At 36.8% G+C, this 20721-nt stretch overlaps 1 protein-coding gene across 4 annotated transcripts in view; it reads left to right on the top strand.

Annotated features, from left to right (window-relative positions):
* ASAP1 (ArfGAP with SH3 domain, ankyrin repeat and PH domain 1) overlaps positions 1-20721 on the top strand; it is a 141443-nt gene that overhangs the window by 73195 nt on the left and 47527 nt on the right. For all 4 annotated transcript variants that reach the window (XM_021386536.1, XM_021386533.1, XM_021386534.1 and 1 more), the window contains 9 exons: positions 5564-5709; positions 9735-9809; positions 10179-10228; positions 12850-12979; positions 13686-13771; positions 15139-15214; positions 15986-16072; positions 19431-19531; positions 19809-19878. In XM_021386536.1, the coding sequence (XP_021242211.1) occupies positions 5564-5709; positions 9735-9809; positions 10179-10228; positions 12850-12979; positions 13686-13771; positions 15139-15214; positions 15986-16072; positions 19431-19531; positions 19809-19878 (821 nt within the window). The remainder of the gene's footprint in view (positions 1-5563; positions 5710-9734; positions 9810-10178; positions 10229-12849; positions 12980-13685; positions 13772-15138; positions 15215-15985; positions 16073-19430; positions 19532-19808; positions 19879-20721) is intronic.

Below are 20721 nucleotides of genomic sequence, written 5' to 3'. Positions count from 1 at the left end.
ATGAAATCCAGAGACCCCAATGGTTATGTTTTGCTTACCACGTCTTTATTTCTGTCACGATACACTGAATTTGTAGATAGGAGCTTGTCTTACATGGCTGGTGCTTGAATTTAGTGGAGAATCTGTTCTGACTAGCTTTCCCATAACATTTTGGTCTGAATTCTAACAGCAGTAGGTTGCACAGTTGGTTTTGCTATAGATTTTCAATAGTTACTTTATGAGTGCACTGGTAAAGCTTCCAGATTAGAAAAAAATGATTATATTTCTCCATTGTTTAAAGTCATGAAATCCAGGCACGGCTAAAGGTACTGGAATGGGACCAGGAGTGCACCTGCTCTCCTACAATTATAAATAGAAGAGCCTAGAAGAGAAAGAACAGTGCAAAGATTAGTTTTTCTATTTTTTTCAACTTGCAGTTATATGAAGGTCTAGAATTACAAAAGCCAGGACTGGTACTGTGGTGTTTGTTACTTAAACTTTTAAAATTACTTTTTATATTATTTTTTCTAAGGAAAATACATTCATGTAAACCTTTAGTGTGCAAAGTCTGACATCAGTCTGGTTAAATATGCCCTTGCTCTTTTTCAGAGTTGTCTCATGCATCCTATTCAGGTCTGAAGTCCTCTGAGAAGCAAACTGGTCCTGTCCATGTCTCATTTGGCCAGTTTAGTGTCAGACTGGGGACTTCTCCATGTCCAGCCTCAATATCTCATGTCCGAACTCAGCAGCCCTAGTCTGTTTTAAGTTTGTTGTTACAGAAACCATCCCGTGTTCAGTCATCCCTGTTGTCTTTTTCCAAAATGGCAGCAGAGTCTTTCCTTTTTACAGAGGGACAACAGGGACATGAGCTACACCCTGTATATTCGGGGTGTAAGCACACTGATGTTTTATGCTGCTGTTGCATCCTCTTTCTTAATCATTTCTAATGTTTGCCTTTATTTTGCTTGGTTACTGAATATTGAGGTGCTGTAACACCAGAACTTAGTTCTCTTCATAACATACTTGTGTGCTGTGCTGCTTCATGCACAGCTCCATCTGTTGTTCAACACATCAAAATGTAGAGTTCTGGGACGAGCCTTGTCAGATGTACTGAGCATTCATGTTAGGATGAGCTGAACTGTAACTCTTCTGAGTGTAAGGGAAAAAGGTATGCCCCAAATTCCAGTATGGTTTTTTTTGTTGTAGGTATCTCTTATTTGGAGTCTGCTTTTGTTTCTGTTGCCCTGAATAAGCTGCATTTCTGTATGTTAAAAGAACAGCAGAGTTTCACTGTGAAGCTTAATTCCTATGTCATTAAGTGTTGTTGAGCAATGTCAGCCTTACGTGAAGTGCTTCATGGGTAACCTCCTTTTAAGAAAAGGAACTGTATTGCTTCCTTTCCCCCTAGCTCATCTATTTGACCAGTTGTTCTTGTGTGTGAGACTCCTCCCCGTTATCCTGTTTGCTTAGTTCCCGCTGGTGCTTTGGTGAAGGATGCACCTTTTCAGATTCAGCAGGCTGATTTCCAATTTTTCGTTCCCCACCTGTTGATTCCTTGGGAGAAAAATAATTTTTGAAGTAAAATTTCCGGATGTGAAACCTGTTTCTTGTTTAGCATTTTATATTTATTTATATATATATATTTATTTGTCCTCCAATTCTCTTCTGCACTGTAATTCCTACAAATCTGCCTGAGGAATATGTCAGCATTGCTGCTGTGGCGGTGTGTACTTGAATTCTCAGCCTCTCTCTGGAGCTCTGGTTAAAAACAGCACCTTGTTTTCCCTGTTGTATTGAGGCTGTAATAAATGAGACTTGACAATTTATGGTTTACTTTTCTGTTACTTCTTGCTCATTTTTTTCAGCGTTTATGAGTTTGGCTCTTAGCATCTATACATCTTCTGAAGTAGTGCTGAAAGAAATTCCTTACACGAGAACTTATTTAAACGTGTTAGCAATGAACACAGATGCAAAGGTCATTTACTTTTCTGGTTTAGCTTGTCTTCTCCCGTAATGTCAGATCTGGGGAACCTATGACTCACCAAGATGCACATTGTTCTCACTGATGTTGAAAGAGACTTTCGTCTCCAACAATCTCATTCCAGAAGCAAGGAAAAGAATATGGTGGTCCAAGATTCTCTTTTCTGTTTCTTTCTTTTCAGCTTTTTTGAGGTATGGAATGAGAAAGCATGCTTTATTTCAAATATCTTCTTTTGCCGTCCTCTTTAACCTTGCCTGCTTTCTTTTTCTTTGTGTCTTTTTCATGTGTATATTTTTCCATTCATAAAAGCAGCTTGGATCTGACCTTTATTTTTTTTTCCCTTTGGCTGCTCAGAGAACAAATCACTTCTATAAGTACAACTTAAGAACAGTGTCAAGTTAACCAGAATTGTGAACTGTGATTCTTCTTTTTCAGACTCGATCAGATATACCGACAGTTGTCACTAAATTAGATATTCTTAAGGGTTCTACAGGCATGATATAAGATGAATCAATGTCAGCAAGGAGTTGCTGTGTCTGTGTGTTTTCCTTCTGTAAACTATTTAACTCTTTCTCTCTTCTTCAGTATTTTGCAGGTTTATAGTTCAGAACAAAACTGTTGGATACAAATTAAAGTTAAGGCTTTAATTGTCAGGTCCCATTGGGGATGGGACAATCAGGGAGCCCCTGTCCTGCTGCGATGGGAGCAGAGCTCATCCTAATATGTCTTTCTTCCTGGTACCTCTCTGGGAGCTGCTGAAGGAGTAGGATGTCTGGGGAAGCTGATGTATCTTCACCACAATGTTGAGTTTCCTTCACAATAATAAGACGACATGAACCAGTTTTAGAAAAAAAACAGCGTATGCTGCTGTCACTGTTAGTGTCTCTTTAGGGTTATTCAAGTCCGTCCTACAGAACTTGTATCTAAGGAAGTAAGCATCAAGTTGTGCACGTTACAGCCTTCTTTATCCAATGGAAATTCTATTAGAACACTGGGAACTCACTTCTGCATTTGTGTGAGGCACCTACAGGGTCCTTAAGACATATTTGTTGCTGAAAGCATGCTGGACTTTCCTATGTTCCATTTTAGAATAGGTCTCAATAAAGATTTAATTTTCCATTTGTATCTTTAAGATCATGTACAGAGCTACAGTGCCTCTTCATAAGTTGAAAATATTTCTGCTCCTTTTACAAGGCTTATGTTGATACTTATGTACAAATTGAAAATATTTTATTGTTAGACTGTACTTGAATGTTTTTTTTGTATGTGTTTGCTGATTACAAAGCAAAAGGAGTACATCTGTCATCAGTTTTCTGCCTAGGTTTAGTGATTTGTGATACAGGATTCCAGAGAACTTAAACAGAGAATCATAGAATCCTTAGAGTTGGAAGGGACCTTTAAGTGTCATCTATTCCAGCTTCCCTGCAGCGAGCAGGGACATCCACAGCTAGATCAGGTTGCCCAGGGCAACTTCCTGTGGATTGTTCCAGGACAGCGATCTACTTCCTTGTTCTGACAGGCAATGTCTTTTCCCTTTCTGCAGATAAAGAAAATTGTCTTGAGCTTGTTCTTCTTTATTCTCTTTCAAGAATTATTCTTGGATGTCTCTGCTCTATGAAACAATGCAGTGCTTAAAATCAAAGTGGTAGGAAATATGCTGGAGTTAAAGTGCTGCGCTGTGACCAGAGCAGGGACTTCATGATCTAACAGGTTTCTTTCTTTGTTCCATTATCCTTCCCCTTCCTTGAGAACAGTAGGGTACATTTCAGCTTTATTAGCTCAGGACTGTATAATCCAAAGCTCCTTCTTAGCTCAAGTCTTCTGTATATATTTATGCAACAGCTTTTACATCGAAACAAAATGTGTATTTTGTTATTATAGTGTGGCTTCCTTGGTTTTCATACAAAGCTATTTGATTACAACCATATGCTTTTGAAACAGTTTTATTAAAAGCATACTGTTCAAGCTGCAATTCTGTATTGATATGTGATTAAAGATTTGGCCTTTTGAAAACCTCAGTGTTAATGGCTGGTGTCAGAATGTTGCTCTGTCTCCTGTGGGGTTAGGGGCCTGTTTTTGTTGTATTGGCAGTTCTTTTGTTTGGTGGTGGTGTTGTGTTGTGTTTTCTTCCAGTAGGAGATTCATTTTTTCTGTTTTCGCTCGTCCCTTAGTGGCTATTTTGGGTATCTGCAATACCTCTGAAGTGTTCTTTAACTCTTAATCAGCTCTTAGTTAATTTAATGTAGATCCATGTATTGTGGAACATTATCCACAAGCCTTATTTGAAGCTCATGCTCTTAATTTTGTCTTTCTTGTTTTCAGTTTGAATTAAAAGTAAAAACAAGTGCTCTCTGGCAGTACAGCAACTTGAAGAAAATACAGTTTTGCAGGACTTCTGGGGAAAAACAAAATACCTATTGGCAACCAACTCCTATATAAAACGTTTTTATATATTTTCATACGTAGTTATACATAAACTTTTATAAATATGTGTATTTTCTTTCAGTGCAAAGAATGTGCAGATGTTGGAATAGCTATGTGCTTTTGTGTTTGTGGCTTAGAACAAAAGGTAGACTGGGAATCTTGTTGAAGTTAAATGTTTATATAACCAATACCAAAATATTCCACAGAGTGATGGATGTGGTTAAATCAGCCTCAAATAGCTGAAGTGGTAGATTGTCATTTTAAAGACACTGAAATGCAAGCAAGAAAAAAAATACACAAAGCGATGCCATAAGGGAAGGTAGAAGAAGCAGCAGCACAGTGATCTATAATTCAGAGTTTCCTTCATCCTTAAGAATTTTGCTTCTTTATGTTGGATTTATATCACAGGTTGCCCAAGGAGGCTGTGGATGCCCCATCCCTGGAGGCATTCAAGGCCCGTCTGGACGTGGCTCTGGGCAGCCTGGTCTAGTGGCTGGCAACCCTGCACTCAGCAGGGGAGTTGAAACTAGATGATCTTTGAGGTCCTTTTCAACCCAGGCCATTCTATGATTCTGTGATTCTACTGGCATCTTCTTGGTTCTGACCTCTCTGACTGTCCAACTGGCTGTGTATTAAAACAAGCATTTGGCTGTATACAGACAGACATTCCGTTCTGTGGGAGTAACTCAGTTTTACAAACAGGTGAAAAGGGAATGTTTTCCTGTGAGACAAATTTCTTCTTGAAAACTTGCGGTATGATTCACATCAGTTTTGCTTTGTTTTCTATCTGATGCCGTTGACTTTCTGATCTGTGAAAGTACCCCTATTACAAGCAATAATGCCCAAATCAAAGTAGGTACAACTATAAATTCCTGTGTTACTTACAGAACGCAAAATGTTGTTTGATCTTTTATTGATCTTACTACTTTATTAACATTTACAGAGCATTTTAATACAGTTACTCCCCAGCAATTCAAGTGGATGATTTGTTTGTCTAGTTGTTAAGTAATTGTTTTAATATTAAAATTACTTTGATTAGTTTTTAGTAAATGCATCGCATCTTGGCTTTTCTTTAAGTAACATTGTCTGTTTTGTTGCTATATCACAATATATAGCAGAAGCTTAAAGTAATAAAATGCAAGAAAGAAACTTCTTGACTTAATTTTTTTTTCTTTGCAGATCATGTTCAAAATGAAGAAAACTATGCACAAGTGCTAGACAAATTTGGAAGCAATTTTTTAAGTCGAGATAATCCAGATCTTGGCACAGCTTTTGTAAAATTTTCCACGCTTACTAAAGAGTTATCAACGCTGCTGAAGAACCTGGTGAGGAGTTTCAGTTTTTCTCAGTTTAATTTTTCCAAAATAAGACACAAAACCTTCTTGCATATTCTATTTCATATTCCTTATGACTGATGATAATTTTGACATGCTTAATGTTTTTACTGAAACTAACACAACACTGTCTCAGAGAATATTTGTAAAAAGGGTGTTATTCCAAACTTGCTATGCTTCCTTTTTAATTGGCAATGGAAAGGAAAAGGATGAAAATATTGAGACAGCAACTGAGGTCTAATTCTGAAGTGACTGAAGGTGTTCTTCAGGACTTGATTTTAACTCATTCCCTGACTTGAAATCTTTCCAGTTAAAAGTTCAATGTCATTAGTTACGGTTGCTTTATCTTACTTCAAAAGGAGTAGCTTTCACCTTTTGGAGAAAACTAAATGATTTGGGGACAATGCTTAAATGGTGTTAGTCCATTTTCCCTGTGATTTACAAAACATCTGTTGCTTAACTAGTAGACTTATGAAGGTGTTTTAAAGCTTTTCCTTCTTTTATTTTTCTATTTTTGATCAAAAGGAAGTTTTTTCTCATCTGAAGTTAGTCTCAAGCCTTTTACTTCAGATGAGAGAGCAAGCAGATCTTTGAACTCTGAAACTAATGAAGCCACGTTTCTTATAAACACATATTTTTATGGGTTTAAATGCCATTACATTCAGAAAGGGGAAGCATCAGTTTTATATTTTTCTTGGCTCCATTTCTCTCCAAGCTTATTCGTGTGTAAGATGTAAGCAGTGTTACAGACTTTCTTTTAGCTGTCAAACTTCTGGGATCTTTCCTGGCACCATTGAAAGTGTTCAGTGTCAGGTTGCCTGGGGTTTTCAGCAGCTTAAACTAGTGCAAGTTGTCCCTGCCTAGGGCAGCTGAAACTAGATGATCTTTAAAGGTCCCTTCCAACCAAAATGATTCTATGATTTTTATGAATAACTCTTCGATCAGTTAGGGTCGGCTGTCCTGGCTGTATGTTCTACAAACTTCTGCAGCATCTCTAGCCTTGGCTTGGCATAAGCACTGCTCAGAAATGCTAAACTACCAGTGTATAATCAAGAGAATGTATTATCACAAAGCTGAAACATAGCACCCTAAGGGCTACTGTGAATAAAACTATCCTACTATAGGCGGGTGCAAATAAACTGGTGTCATTGTGACAGACAGGCAGATAGTTCATTGTGGGTGATTTGTTTTGGTTAATTTCCTTAGAATCTCTATCTTCAAAAATTAACTGCATGTTCTTTTCTATTCTTCCATTATTTCTTGGGTGAGAGACCTTCAACTGCTGTAAAGTGGAATTACATGAAAGCGAGTCCCTCTGTCAGCCCACACAGCACTTGACTGCTTCTGCTTCAGATATCTGAGAGCCCCCAGCACAAATGCTTGTGCTTCTTTCTGCTTTGAGTCTAGTGTCTTCATCACCTGCTTGTCCACCTAAGGATGATCAGTTCACACTTTGAAGAAAGCAAGCTGCATTAGGATGAGCTTTGCTCAGCCCTCTTACATGGATCATCTCTCTTTTGTTTCAGTGTTGTGAATTTTAAATAACAGTACTTGTGCAAGGGACCTGCTTTCATCTCTGAAGACTTCTGTCATTCTGGGCAGTTTTGGTGTCCTTTACTCTTATTTTAGCACACTCTTAAGATCAATTCTTTAGAATGCGTGTTAAAACATAGTTTGAGCCTAGAACTCAGGTTTCTTGGAAGCTGTCCACTGGACCACGACATTTCTGGGGAAGCCCTTAAGGAATTTTTAATTCCTTTCAACTGGCAAGTAAGAATTACAAGGATGGTTGTGGGATTTTTTTTTTTGTGGTGTTTTAAGTAGTGCTTGAGAGGAAAAAGCTTAGGCCAGATGCATTCGAGGCTTCATCCTACTGTTTCAAGTTTGTCCGTAAAGTATTATCTACCTAAGTTCTTGTTTGTGGAACTTAAAATAGGGTATTCCATTGTTGTCTTTGTTTACCAGCGTCATGGAAGGAGACTAAACCGCTGCACAGTTCACTTGTGAGAGGAAAGCAGAATTATGTTTATTAATATAAATAGATATAAGATGGTAATTTGAACAATAGCAGCAGGTTAGCAAGATTTGAAATGACTACATATCCTTGACTGTTTGCTACACAAGGGGTTGGGGGTGAATAATGAATCTAAGCTCCAATCTTACTGAAGCTAGTGTAGGTTAAAAACAAGAAATCACTTACTGAGGATCTGTCAGCAGGGCATCTCCACATCCCAGGTGAATATCTGCCCATGTGTTAAGTAACATCGAGAGGTGTCCCTCTTCAAGGGGAGATTCTGGTGTGCAGTCAGCTGCTTGCAAGAAGAATCCTCAAAGAGGTTCTTAGGCTGCTTGTTATTTATAGGGTAAGATGACTGATTCATAATCATACAACTTACAATTGGTTCTGTTGAACTAGGTGTCTGTGATCAGGTGTCTCAGCACCTGGTTTGAAGCAATAGGAAGATGGTTAACTGTCTCCAGTGAAACTTTGATTGTTATTAGTCCCAAGGGCGAGGTCTTTTGCACCTTATTGTATGCACTGGGTCTTGGATGACCTGGCTGGGTGCGGGGGGGCAAGGAGCGCGCTGTCAGAACCAGTTTCAAGCAAACTTACTTTTACAAGCTTCTCAGCATTTTAAAAGTACTTATTTTTCGCCTGTCTCTCCAAGATACTTGAAATTCTACTTTGACCTAGTATTTTGCATCTGTATTAATCAGTCTGTTTAATACAATAAATATAATTACTCTAGAAACAAAAGATTTTTTTATGATGTAAGAGTAGAAGTTGACGTCCAGTGAAAAAGCAGCTGAGAGTGCCACTATGCTTCAGTGGGCTGTCGTCTAAAACCAGCCTATATCAGAGCCACTGGAGAAGAATGACCAGTTTGTCTTCCTTCTGAGATCATTGAATTGTAGTTTATTTGGAGTTGGAAGGGACCCACAAGGATCATCAAGTCCAATTCCTGGTTCCACACAGCACCACTCAAGATTCAAACCCTATGTCTGAGAGTGTTGTCCAAATGCTCCTTGAGCTCTGGCAGCTCAGGGCCGTAACCACTGTCTGGGGAGCTTGTTCCATGCCCACTGCCCTCTGGTGAACAGCGTTTCCTAATACTCAACCTGATCTTCCCTGATTTGGCTCTGTGGCATTCTCTCTGGTCCTGTTGCTGTCACAAGAGTGTCTTCTCCTCTGCTTCACTCATGGGGAAGCTGTAGAATTAGCAAGGAGCTGAAGAGTATCTTTGGATGAATGGAGTGGTGGGATAAGAAATGAACAGACTTCTCGTGTGGATGCTAGACTACAACAATGTTAATAGACATCTCCTTCCTATCATCCCGATTTTTCAGTGTTTATAGACATGCCTGCATGTGTTCAAATAGGAGCACAATGGTAGATTTTTCTACCCTCATACTGACAAAGGAAAAAATGAACATTTCTACAGATATGTAATCCAACTGGGCAGGGACTTAATGGGGTGAAATTTAAACTATTAAGAGTTTAAGTACATGCCAAACTGCCACACCAGGTGATGAGAACAGATTTCCCCAGTAGTTAGGAGCAGCCACAGAGCTGATGACTCATTGCAGCTTCTGTTTATAGGTGAGTTAACATGTGCCTTGCACATTGCCTGACTGTAGCGCAGCAGGTCCCTGCTTCGTACTCAAGAACCCTTAAGAAACATTTATTCATAAAAACCTATTTGTTTCATCAGTAATTAGGCAGCATTCAACTGTGTGCTTAGAAGAGACTGAAGATTACCCTGATGAGTTTTCAGAACTTTCCTTATGTGCTATATTTAAAATTAAATTTTTATATTGCCCTATATATCTAAAGGGTAGTGGTAATGCTTCTCTGTCCATTTCAAGTGAAAGTATGTTAATTCTTCCCAGACTTGAATTTACTATTAGTTTAGAAAATTTGAGATGGTTACAACTTCATTAATGAAGTTATAACACATATTGGCAGTGTTTTGATAAAATAGAATAAATATTTTCTCGTTATTTTTCTTTTTCAGCTCCAGGGTTTAAGCCACAATGTTATTTTCACTCTGGATTCCCTCTTAAAAGGAGACTTAAAAGGTGTTAAAGGGGTAAGTGTTGAAAATAAACTTAGTATTTATGGAATGCTTTTTAACTGTCTTCAACTGGCTTCTCCATTTACCATGAGACTATTTCTTATGTTGGCATCCATTAGTATCTATCTATACAAAAAGTCTAAAGAAAAAACCTCAGAATTCAAATCATCACAGTTTCAAATGCTACTGTAGAATTTCATTCTAAGTTCTTAAGATGCACAGGAAAGCAATATTTCACAAAATTCAAAAGGTTTTTTTTCCTAACAGCTATTTGAAAAGTTTTATTTAAAAAGAAATTTTTTTTTTGCTACTTATGATGCTATTATACCTTTAAAGTTTTTAAAAAAAAAAAGGTTAAGGAATCTTTTTTTTTTTGTTCTTAAGGACCTCAAAAAGCCATTTGACAAAGCCTGGAAGGATTATGAAACCAAATTGTAAGTGTTTCTCTCATTCTCTCATTCCGTGTCTCTTTACCTCCCCTGTTCCTCCTCGCTCCAAACTACATACTTTATCTGTGGGTGTGAAACTAAATATGTGAAAGGCAGTTGTTTTGTTTTTTAATTTGCATCATGACCTCTCATCTTTGCTACTAGAAAATATTTTATCCTATGTGAAATACTGAGTGCTTATACTTGCTTAGTATAAGGAAGATATTTAACGCTTGGTGAATTTTGTAGAGTGAATTGTGGGGATTTCAGATGGCATTTATGCAGTCTTATAACCTTATGCATAAGATGTATTGATTAATTAAAAAAAAAAAAAGAAAATATCTCTGGAATAAAAAAAAAATTCTTACTGTGGTACCTACCTGTGGGTAAACAAAGATCTGTAAAAATAAAAAATTGGCAACAGGTAGCATCTTAGTTTCAGAAATGTCAGTGCAATGGTTCAGACTGCTCACAAAGCAGTGGCAGTTGCTTTATCAGAATGAGAGTGGATTTTTTTGTATTGTATTTTTATTGTAAACTATTGAGCTGAAAATGAGAATATTATTAATCTAAAGCAAAAAAAAAGTTCCCCTCCCAAAATGGAAGCACTGTACTCTGTTGGACAGTTGGATTTATATGCAGAATTATTTTTTAGTTCCTGTTTAGTTATTTAGTTCCTACTGCACATTCTGCAAGCATATTTGATAGTTTTCTGTAGACAAAAAACTGATTTCAAGTTCTTTTTGCCTCTCAAATTGCTTTATGTAAAATCAAGAGTGCCTTTGCCAGTCTAAATGCTATAAACAGAACTTAGAAGACAAATATAATATTCAGACTTAAAATAATCTGTGAGATTCTGTTGTGAATTTGGAATGTTTACAGAAGGATGCCTGTTGTCTTGTTACTCCTTTTTTTTCTCATGTGAGTGAATTCTGCTTGGGCTTATTCAGACCAAGGAGTGACATATGGCAGACTTAAACTGAGAATTGTTTTGTTGTATATGCAAATTTTATGCCTTTCTTCACTGGGAGGGGAAAAAACCCCAAACCTTTCTTTTGCAATTTTTTCAATGTATCAATGAAAGGAATATGGAGTTTTCATTGCTTAATGCTCAGAGATCAGTAAGCAAACAAATCTTTTTCTTTCTTTCTTTCCTCTTACACAGAGGGCCAGTCTAAAACACACAATGCTTTCTCAGGTTCATAGAATTGTAGAGTGGCTTGGGTTGGACGGGATCTTAAAGCTCATCCACTTCCAGTCCTTGAGCCATGAATAGGGTTGCCAACCACTAAGTCAGGCACTAGATCAGGTTGCCCAGGAACCTGGACTTGAATGGCTCATCCCTGGAAGCATTCACTTTTCTGGACAACCTGTTACAGCACCTTACCACCCTCTGAGGGAAAACTTTCCCTTCAGCATCTAATGTAAATCTCCCCTCTTTTAGTTAGAAACCATTCACTCTTGACCTGTCACCATCTGCCCGTGTTATAAATTCCTTTAAGTACCGGAAGGCCATAATGACGCCTTACTGGAGCCTTCTCCAAACTAACCAAGCCCAATTCCTTCAACATTACTTCATAGGAGAGGTGCTCCAGCCCTCTGATCATCTTTGTGGCCCTCTGGACTTGCTCCAATGGCTCCGCATCTTTCCTGTGATAGGGGCCCCACGCTTGGACACTGTGCTCCAGATAGGGCCTCACAAGGGTGGAGTGGAGGGGACAGTCCTCCCTCTCCCTGCTGCCCACCTCTCTGTTGATGCAGCCCAGGATATTATTGGCCTTCTACTCTGCAAGTGCATGCTGCTGGCTCATGTCCAGCTCTTTGTCCACCGGGACCCTCATGTCCTTCTCTGCAGGGCTACTTTCAGTGAGTTCTCCCAGTCTGTACACGTATCTGTGATTGCCTTGACTCAAGTGGAACTCATTGCACTTGGCCTTGTTGAACTTAATTAGGATTTGTATCTTGGAAAGGTGCTATAGAGGAAGAATAAATTGTTTAGGTTTTGAGAAATACAGAGCAATAGTAGAGAAACTACTCTGAAATTTAAGTAAGGAAAGTGACACTATCATTCTGTGCTTAAGAATTCACAGGATGAAATCTTAGTTCCTTATTTGTATTTCACTGTTTCATGCTTACTTTCAGTATTGACTTTGTCTTAAAATATCATGATTGGAAGTCACAGCATTTAGTGTTTGTGGTAAATTTCATATGCTGCCTTCTTAATACTTTTATATTTCATGTTTCCTAAAGCAGGAATTGTTTGGTTGAGATATTTTGCCATTTTCCTGTCAAGTCAGGAGGTTCTTATGCATATAATCTATGCTGCAGTATATAGAGATTACAGCTATGGAGAATATAATGCTGAAAAAATAAGGAGAGATTCCCCTACCCCCTACACAGCATATAAACTAGAGGAAAGAGTTAAAGACTTGAAGGGAGGAAGTGCAGCTTCATAACTGTTACTACCAGACACTTTTTTTTAGGAGGGGGGGGGGAAAAAGAGGATTTGATATCATAGGGGTACTCATCTTCTTTAATACTTTTTCTTTTTTCTTAAAAAATAATAAAAAAAATACTAGATCACATGATAGAAGAAGTTCTCTAAAATCTATTGTAACTCATTTCAGTACAAAAATTGAAAAGGAAAAAAGAGAACATGCAAAACAACATGGGATGATACGAACTGAAATTACAGGAGCTGAGATTGCAGAAGAAATGGAGAAGGAAAGGCGACTATTTCAGCTGCAGATGTGTGAAGTAAGGCAGAAGTTTCATCTTTTAACTTTGACATATAAAGTGCTTTGTGGGTCTTACTTAAGTAGTGATAAATCTACCGTATTGTTTGGGGGGAGAAGACAAGAAATTATTTCAATGTAACATAGTACAGCAGCACAGGGGTAATTTTTTTAGCTCTGTAAAACTTGTCTTCTGTTTTGTTTTATTCTTTCTCTAAGGTTTGTGGGCTGAAAATCCACCATAGAGATATTTCTTATTTTTCAGGAAGCATTTTTAATATCTTCCATATTTCTGGTAGTTTTTTTTTAAAAAAAATAATCCTAATAAACTGACAAGTGATGGTGGTACATCAGTTTTGTAGAACTGATTTTTGTGCTAATAGTTATTCCATTTTAGTGGCAATTGCTTTAAATTGCATCTTACTTGTATTTGTAGAATTTCAGTGATTTACTGTGGTAGCATTTAAGAGGGATGCTTTCATAGAGATGTAAAAAATGAAACCTTGTCCTGAATTTCATTTTGGGTGGTTTTGAATTCTCTAGGAATGACCATATGAACTGCTACCTAGTTCATATTTTGCTTAACTGTGTTAGACTTGTAGTTTGTGAGTCAACACAAGTTAAACACAGTGATAATGAATTCATTAAGCAAATGATATTGTATAATTTGAAAATAGTTGAATACTGTAATGTATGATAATCAGTGTGTTTTTTCACTGTCTGTGCAGTATCTTATTAAGGTTAATGAAATCAAGACAAAAAAAGGTGTGGACCTTCTGCAAAATCTTATTAAATATTATCATGCACAATGCAAGTAAGTGTGGTACTTTTAAGCTTAATTTGTAGTATTTAATTTACATGAGAGTGTTTTCCTCATTGCTTTGAATTTGTTCTGATGACATCAGGAGTATTTATAATTGTGATCTACCAGGTGACTTAGAATTAGAATCATAGAACTGTTTATGTTGTAAGAGACCTTTTAAAGGTCACGTAGTCTAGCTCCCCTGGACATCTACAGCTACATCAAGTTGCACAGTCTTTCAGTACTGAGTATGAAAAGAAGTTGTGTTAGGGAGAGAGGACGGGAGCAATGGAGAGAGAGGCTGAGGAAAAACCCTGCATGTTGCATACAAAGTTAATTTAAGTTCCTGAGGCATAGATCTAGAAGATAATTTTAGAAGTAGTTTCTTGTTTATTCTATTAAATAGAAATGTAAATTTAAAAATCATTGTGAAAGCCAGCAATTTCTTGGAAATTCCTTGAGGTGAAACCAGTAAGTTATGACCTTGTCATTAATTGTCAAGGCAAACATGGGAATTTTACTTGAGATATTTTAAATACAGGAAATAGAGTTTAACTAGCGAAATGTGTAGGCTAGCAGTGATTTAAAATAAATAAATAAGCCAAACTATATTCTCTCTAATTGGCTATTTCTTGAAGTTACAATGGAGTATCTCCATTTCAGAAAGGCATTGTACTTTGAAAACCGTTCCTAGTAGTTTTCTATGCAAAGCAAGCAAAAAATGCGACCTGGTGTAGAGGGAGGTGTCCCTACCTATAGCAGGATGGTCAGAACTAGATGATCTTAAAGGTCCCTTCTAAACCAACCCACGCTATGAAATTTTCAGAGATGAGTATTGAGTTCCTTCATATTTCTAATTTAAAATAAGTGCTTGAGGGTAGAAGTCAGACTTCTGTTTAACTACAATAGCATGTATGCCTTGTAGTGAACTTCTAAGTAGTGATTTCAGCAGTGCGGTTAATTTGGATGTGTAGTATGTCTAACATTTTACAAGGCCAGTGGTTAAACTTTTACTGTTACCAACTGGCAAGACTTGCATATATTCTGGGTGTTGTCACTTCATATACTAACATACGAAATTCTTGTTTAGCTCCATATATTTTTATATGGTGAAGCAAGGTAAATGAAATGTTTCTGGACTGAAATGCAACATTGTGAAGTATATTAGTGTTGGAGGAATGTGGACTCTAACCATCTGATGATAGTTAGACTGGTTGTAAAACTGTTTGAATTGAATCAGATAGGTTTGTTTTACTCTGAACATGGCAAGAGCTGTATACATTTTATTATCTTTGGGGAGGGTGGAGTGAAGCGAAGCCAACCTACTTTGTTATGAATTATTTGTATTCCTGATGAATCACAGGTATTTTTCATTGCAGTTTCTTCCAAGATGGCTTGAAAACAGCTGATAAACTTAAACAATATATTGAGAAGTTGGCTGCTGACTTATATAATGTAAGTTTGCTTATAAGTATTTTTGTCTGAAAATGGATTTTTTGTTCATATAGATATAGAATATAAATATCTTTCTAAATTAGAAGTGTGTTCTTTGAAACTTTGCATGCAGTTAAAGTGAAGAAACACATCTTTTCTATATTTTACGTCTTGTATTCTCTTGTTACAGTTATAAGGAAAAGCATCTGTCAATCTACTACTAATTTAATGGTGCATTAAAATAAATGTAGCTTACAAGGGGAGAGTTTAGGTTCAATTATATTACTAGCCCCAATTTTGGCTGCCGCTTGCACTTTTTTGTAACAAACTGCTTGATAGCTTCACAGAGTTAATTAACTTGCTTGTGGTGTTAATGGGAGGCATGTAATAATGTAGAATCAAACTTCATTTGTCACCCAAGTGCTTTTGTATTCTATTACCAGAATTACAGTAATTCCATTTGCTGTTCTAGTTGGTGGCTAGGTTAAATGGTATTTTCATTCCTTAAGTAATATGTCAAACTTATTGGAGTTATTAAATTAATATTTCAGTGACTGACTTAGTTAGATAAAACGAACCACTAAAGTCTAACAGAACAGGGTCTACAGAGTTGTGTATTCTTTCTAGCTTGCTTTTGAAGTAATATTTGCATAGAAGGTGGATACATTGCAAGAAGCTATTCATGAAAATAAACTGATATACTGCAGAATAGTTGAGCTGGACACTTAATGATACATTAAAATGTGTAGAAACTTAAAATTGGATCTGGAGTGTAATAATTTTTTTCTGTAGATAAAGCAGACGCAAGATGAAGAAAAGAAGCAACTTACTGCTCTTCGTGATTTGATAAAATCTTCTCTGCAGCTTGACCAGAAGGAGGTAAATAATTTAGACATGGTATTTTTAGAGATAATGTGAATTATGAATTCTGAATTCAGAAAATAATTCATACTTCATGAAAATTCCAAAACTAATATTTAAAAATTTGATCCACATTTCAACTGACAGTGCTTAAAAGAAGTATGCATTTTCGTATTTTTACATACTTTTTAGCTTACTTTAACAATTGTTATGAATCAGATAAATACTTAATGTAGGCCAGTATCCTGTCCTTGACAATGATTGAGTGTCCAGGAAAAAATATAAAGTGGTAATGTGTACCGGTAGGTGGCAAGCTGGATTTGAGCCAGCAATGCTCCCTCACCGCCCAGAAAGCCAATGAAATCCTGGACTGCATCAAAAGCAACATGGCCAGCAGGGTGAGGGAGGTGATCCTGACCCTCTGCTCTGCACTAGTGAGGCCTCACCTGGAGTACTGCGTCCAGATGTGGAGTCCTCAGAACAGGAGAGACATGGAGCTGTTAGAGTGCATCCAGGGGAGGGGCACAAAAATGATCCAAGGGATGGAACATTTCTGCTATGAGAACAGGCTGAGAGAGCTGGGGCTGTTCAGCCTCGAGAAGAGAAGGCTGCAATGTGACATGATAGAGACCTTTCAGTATCTGAAGGGAGCTGTAAGAAAGCAGGGGACAGACTCTTTAGCAAGGTCTGTGGTGGTAGAACAAGGGGAAATGATTTCAAACTAAAAGAGAGGGGTTTAGACTAGATATAGGGAAAAAGTGTTTTACAGTAACAATAGTGAAGCACTGGAGTAGGTTGCTCATAGAAGTGGTGGATGCTCCATCCTTGGAGACGTTCAAGGTCAAGCTGGACGGGGCTCTGAGCAGTGTGATCTAGCTGTGGTGTCGCTGTTCATCGTTGCAGGGGAGTTGGACTTGATGACCTTTAAGGGTCCCTTCCAACTCAAGCAGAAACTATGGATCTGTGAAATTGAAGCTCTGGCTCTGTGTGGTATTGCCTTTTTGTGTAATAAGGAAGTCTGAACTTGTGATTCCCAACCAGATTATAAATTCTGCCACTGTTAACCTCTCTGGAGTTGCCATTAGATAAATGAGACTTCCTACTCAGCTCAGACTTACTTTCCATCATGGATTTCAGGAGAGATTTGTGCATGGCTGTTAAATCTAGTAAAGTATTCAGGATCATTTTGAATTCAAACTTGTATGAAAAATCTGTTACTCAAACCCATACTTTGTCAGGAAGAAACACTAACACCCTAAGTGAGTTACCCTTGATCCCTGCTCTTCCAGAGTCATAATGCAACACTCATTTTTACTTTTGCTTGCATTCAAGGTGTTCATGTAGCTTTACATCTGTAATGCCCTTACAGATTTTGCTGGCTTGCCTGTCCTTGTATCAGTGAGAATTTGTTACTGCAGTGTATGGAATCACCTGCTTCTTGGGAATATCTTAAGTTGTCTTTGAATATGCAGTTGTGCAGAAGCACTAGTGCTTTCTGTAGCTTCACAAATAGGAAGTATAATTACCCCTGGCTCTACTATGTGGAAAATCTTGTGTTGCTACTACGTGCTAGATACTGCTTGTTGATACTGCATTTTTAGGATCAAGTTTATATAATTTTGCACAAGAAATATCTGATTTTGTAAAATGATTATGATTTCAATTTGGGTAAAAATATTCTAAGTGATAATATAATTATGGGAAGTATTTATCTTGTATGCTAAAAATGCTGACATGTTAAAAACTTAAGTTTTAAAGGAAGTCAACCCTTTAATGCAGGTTTCTATTGGTATTCTTATATCTTGACTGTTTCTACAAATGCAGCTGCCAGCTTTACTTTTAATGTAACTAATTTTTAGATTCATGTTTCATACCTGCTTCTTGATTCTTTATTTCCCTACATCTTCATTTGATAAGCTCTTTGGAACAGGAATTACATCTCATTATACTCTTACATATGCTATCATTAATAGAACCGTCATTTCAGTGGGGAGTTCAAAATTGGCTTAAAACAAATTAGATGCTTACTGTGATGGTGCAAACACTGATGGCATCGCACTGTATGCAGTGTTCTTCGTGCTGCTTCCAACCACAACTACCGTTCTACTCAATCGCTTCTTTCTAAACTCATAATTACAAAAGGCAACCTAACACATTTGTAAGCTGCAGTATAAAACGTGAGAGTACAATCTTCAATATATATTGATTGTAGGATTTTAAGCACTAAGGAATATTGCTAGGGAAGCAATTCAATTTCCATTCTGTTGGTGCCAGTGGTGGTCTGTTTTACTCCTTCGGGATTTTTGTCAGATGCTCTGTGAGGGGATGGTTTCACAGTTACATTTAAAATAATATTAATACATCCTTAATTATATTTCTTTTGCAAATATTTAACACCAATTTTTGGCCTGATCTTCTGTAGTAGAAATTCATAATTAGTTTCAGTTTCATGAATGATTCAATATAGCTATCATTTTAGACGCTTCAAATATAATAAAGACTGGAAGACATTTAGTAAGATTTGATCTTGTGGTTGTTGTAGTTGCTTGCATGTAGCCAATGTCATATGTGCAGTGTTGCATGGAACTTTGTCGTGCTTGATACTTGAGGAGCCATCTACATAAAGAGTTCTTTCCGTCTTTCTAGTAGTGCCATTAGAAAGGATAATTACTTTATTAGATATGAGGGCTATAAAATTTATCTTCAAGGTGTATATTTTTGTATAAAATAATAATTCTTGTTTTAAATTATTTGCTTTCTTTCTCTGTTGCTTTTGCCTTTCATGATCGAAGTCTAGGAGAGTAAGTCAATGTTTTAATGAACTTTTGTGGGTTTTTCTGATGCATTTATAATGTGTTTATCCATTTCACCTGCTTGTTTCACTGATTCAGACAAAAGCTTTTTCAGTTGACTTCATTCACTAGAACTTATGCAAACATTGCATATATCTTTAATTGAATAAAAAAGCGATTATAGCCATTTGTTTTTATTTGGGCAAATTTGTGTATGTGTGCATGCTTTGTTCTGTTGCTTTCTATTTGAAATTTGATATCAGCATTTTATTCTTCATTTATAAGATTATGCAGTTTAAACTTCTGTATTTTAAAAAGGTATTATGTTTAGGTAGGTAGTTGCCACTCAGTATACTTATAACTCCTTATGAAGTAACAGTCTTGAACATGCAGTTAACTTTATATCAGTTGATGTAAAAGCAAACTCTTGTATAGATGTAAAACTTGCATTAGGAGTTCTCTCTTTTTTAGTTTGTAATAATATGTGAGGTTTTGGTAGAGATAAGAAATAAAGTATGTGTAATGATCAGGAAAACTTACTGCGCACATTAGGAAACATTAATGGTGTTTTGGTTTTGTTTTAGGATTCACAGAGCAGGCAAGGAGGATATAGCATGCATCAGCTTCAGGGGAATAAGGAATATGGCAGTGAGAAGAAAGGTTATCTTTTAAAGAAGAGCGATGGGTATGTTCTTGAAGTGCATAATATGCAGTGAGGGCTTCTATTATGTTAATGCACTGATTTTTTACTACTTTGTACTGTGGACTTTTAAGGCACATTCTCCTAATACATGTGCCACAAATACTTGAGACTTTTGCTATCAGAAAATGGATATGAAATTAGTCTAATAAATACAAAAAAAATCAAAACATTATTACCAATTTCTATGTCAAATTTAAAAGGATGCCACTGTCTTTATAAATCTCTACTGAGTTTTTTTGTTATTGATATTCTTTTGTAGGTTAAGAAAAGTATGGCAAAGAAGAAAGTGCACTGTTAAAAATGGAATTCTAACCATATCACATGCAACGGTAAGTTATTTTTATACCTCTTCATTAAAATAATAAATAATGTTCTCACAGTGAATCTGTTGGTGTTAATATCTGCTCCTACAAAACAGGATGCTGCTTCTTCCAACTCTTAAAGGTCTGTGTGTTACCAGAAGTTGGAGGTTGACTTAAGAAAATATTGCTATGCTTGTTGCTCTGATCTTACAATTTCTGTTTGTTAATGACCACTAGCAGGAGCAGTGCTTCAATTCAGATGGCTGTTTTTTTTTTTTTCCCCCAAGCAGTACACTAAGCAGTTACTATTATTCCTATAATGTCACTGTCTGCGTCACAGAAAGATGCTGTAGACTCTTTGAGCCACCAGCAAGTTAGCCAATATTGTCAAAGGATGCTGGGTAGATTGGATGAAATGTCTTGTCACTCATAACTCAATTCTAGCTGTTATCTGTACAGGAAGACTGGTCAAAATGCTCATGTGTAGATGTCTGTATTACAGGTATTTTATTTCTACGTAGGATGCTAAGTACATGAATATTTTAATGCACACACATTTATTTAAAAAAGAGAAATCGATCACTCGACTAATAGGTGTGATTTGAAAATAGTCATTTGAAATTTTTTATGTAATTCCCCTTTAATTGATTTAATTTCCATTGATAAGGAAATGACAAACATATCATTGCTTTTAAGGTAGTGTGATTTGCTTTTATTTAAAAGTAAAAACTTATTCCCCCGTTACTATTTTTACAGGAGATTGATCCATTTCATTGCACTTTATCTTCTACCCAAATGCCACTGATGACTGTCAGGGCCTAAAGATAACTTCTTTTTCTCAAAAACGAGATTAGTTACGGTTCAGTATCA

The sequence above is a fragment of the Numida meleagris genome, chromosome 2, assembly GCF_002078875.1.
Source record: "Numida meleagris isolate 19003 breed g44 Domestic line chromosome 2, NumMel1.0, whole genome shotgun sequence".
In the NCBI taxonomy this organism is placed as follows: Eukaryota; Metazoa; Chordata; class Aves; order Galliformes; family Numididae; genus Numida; species Numida meleagris.
Note: the sequence above shows the minus strand (reverse complement) of the source record. Positions and strands in the feature narration are given on the sequence as shown.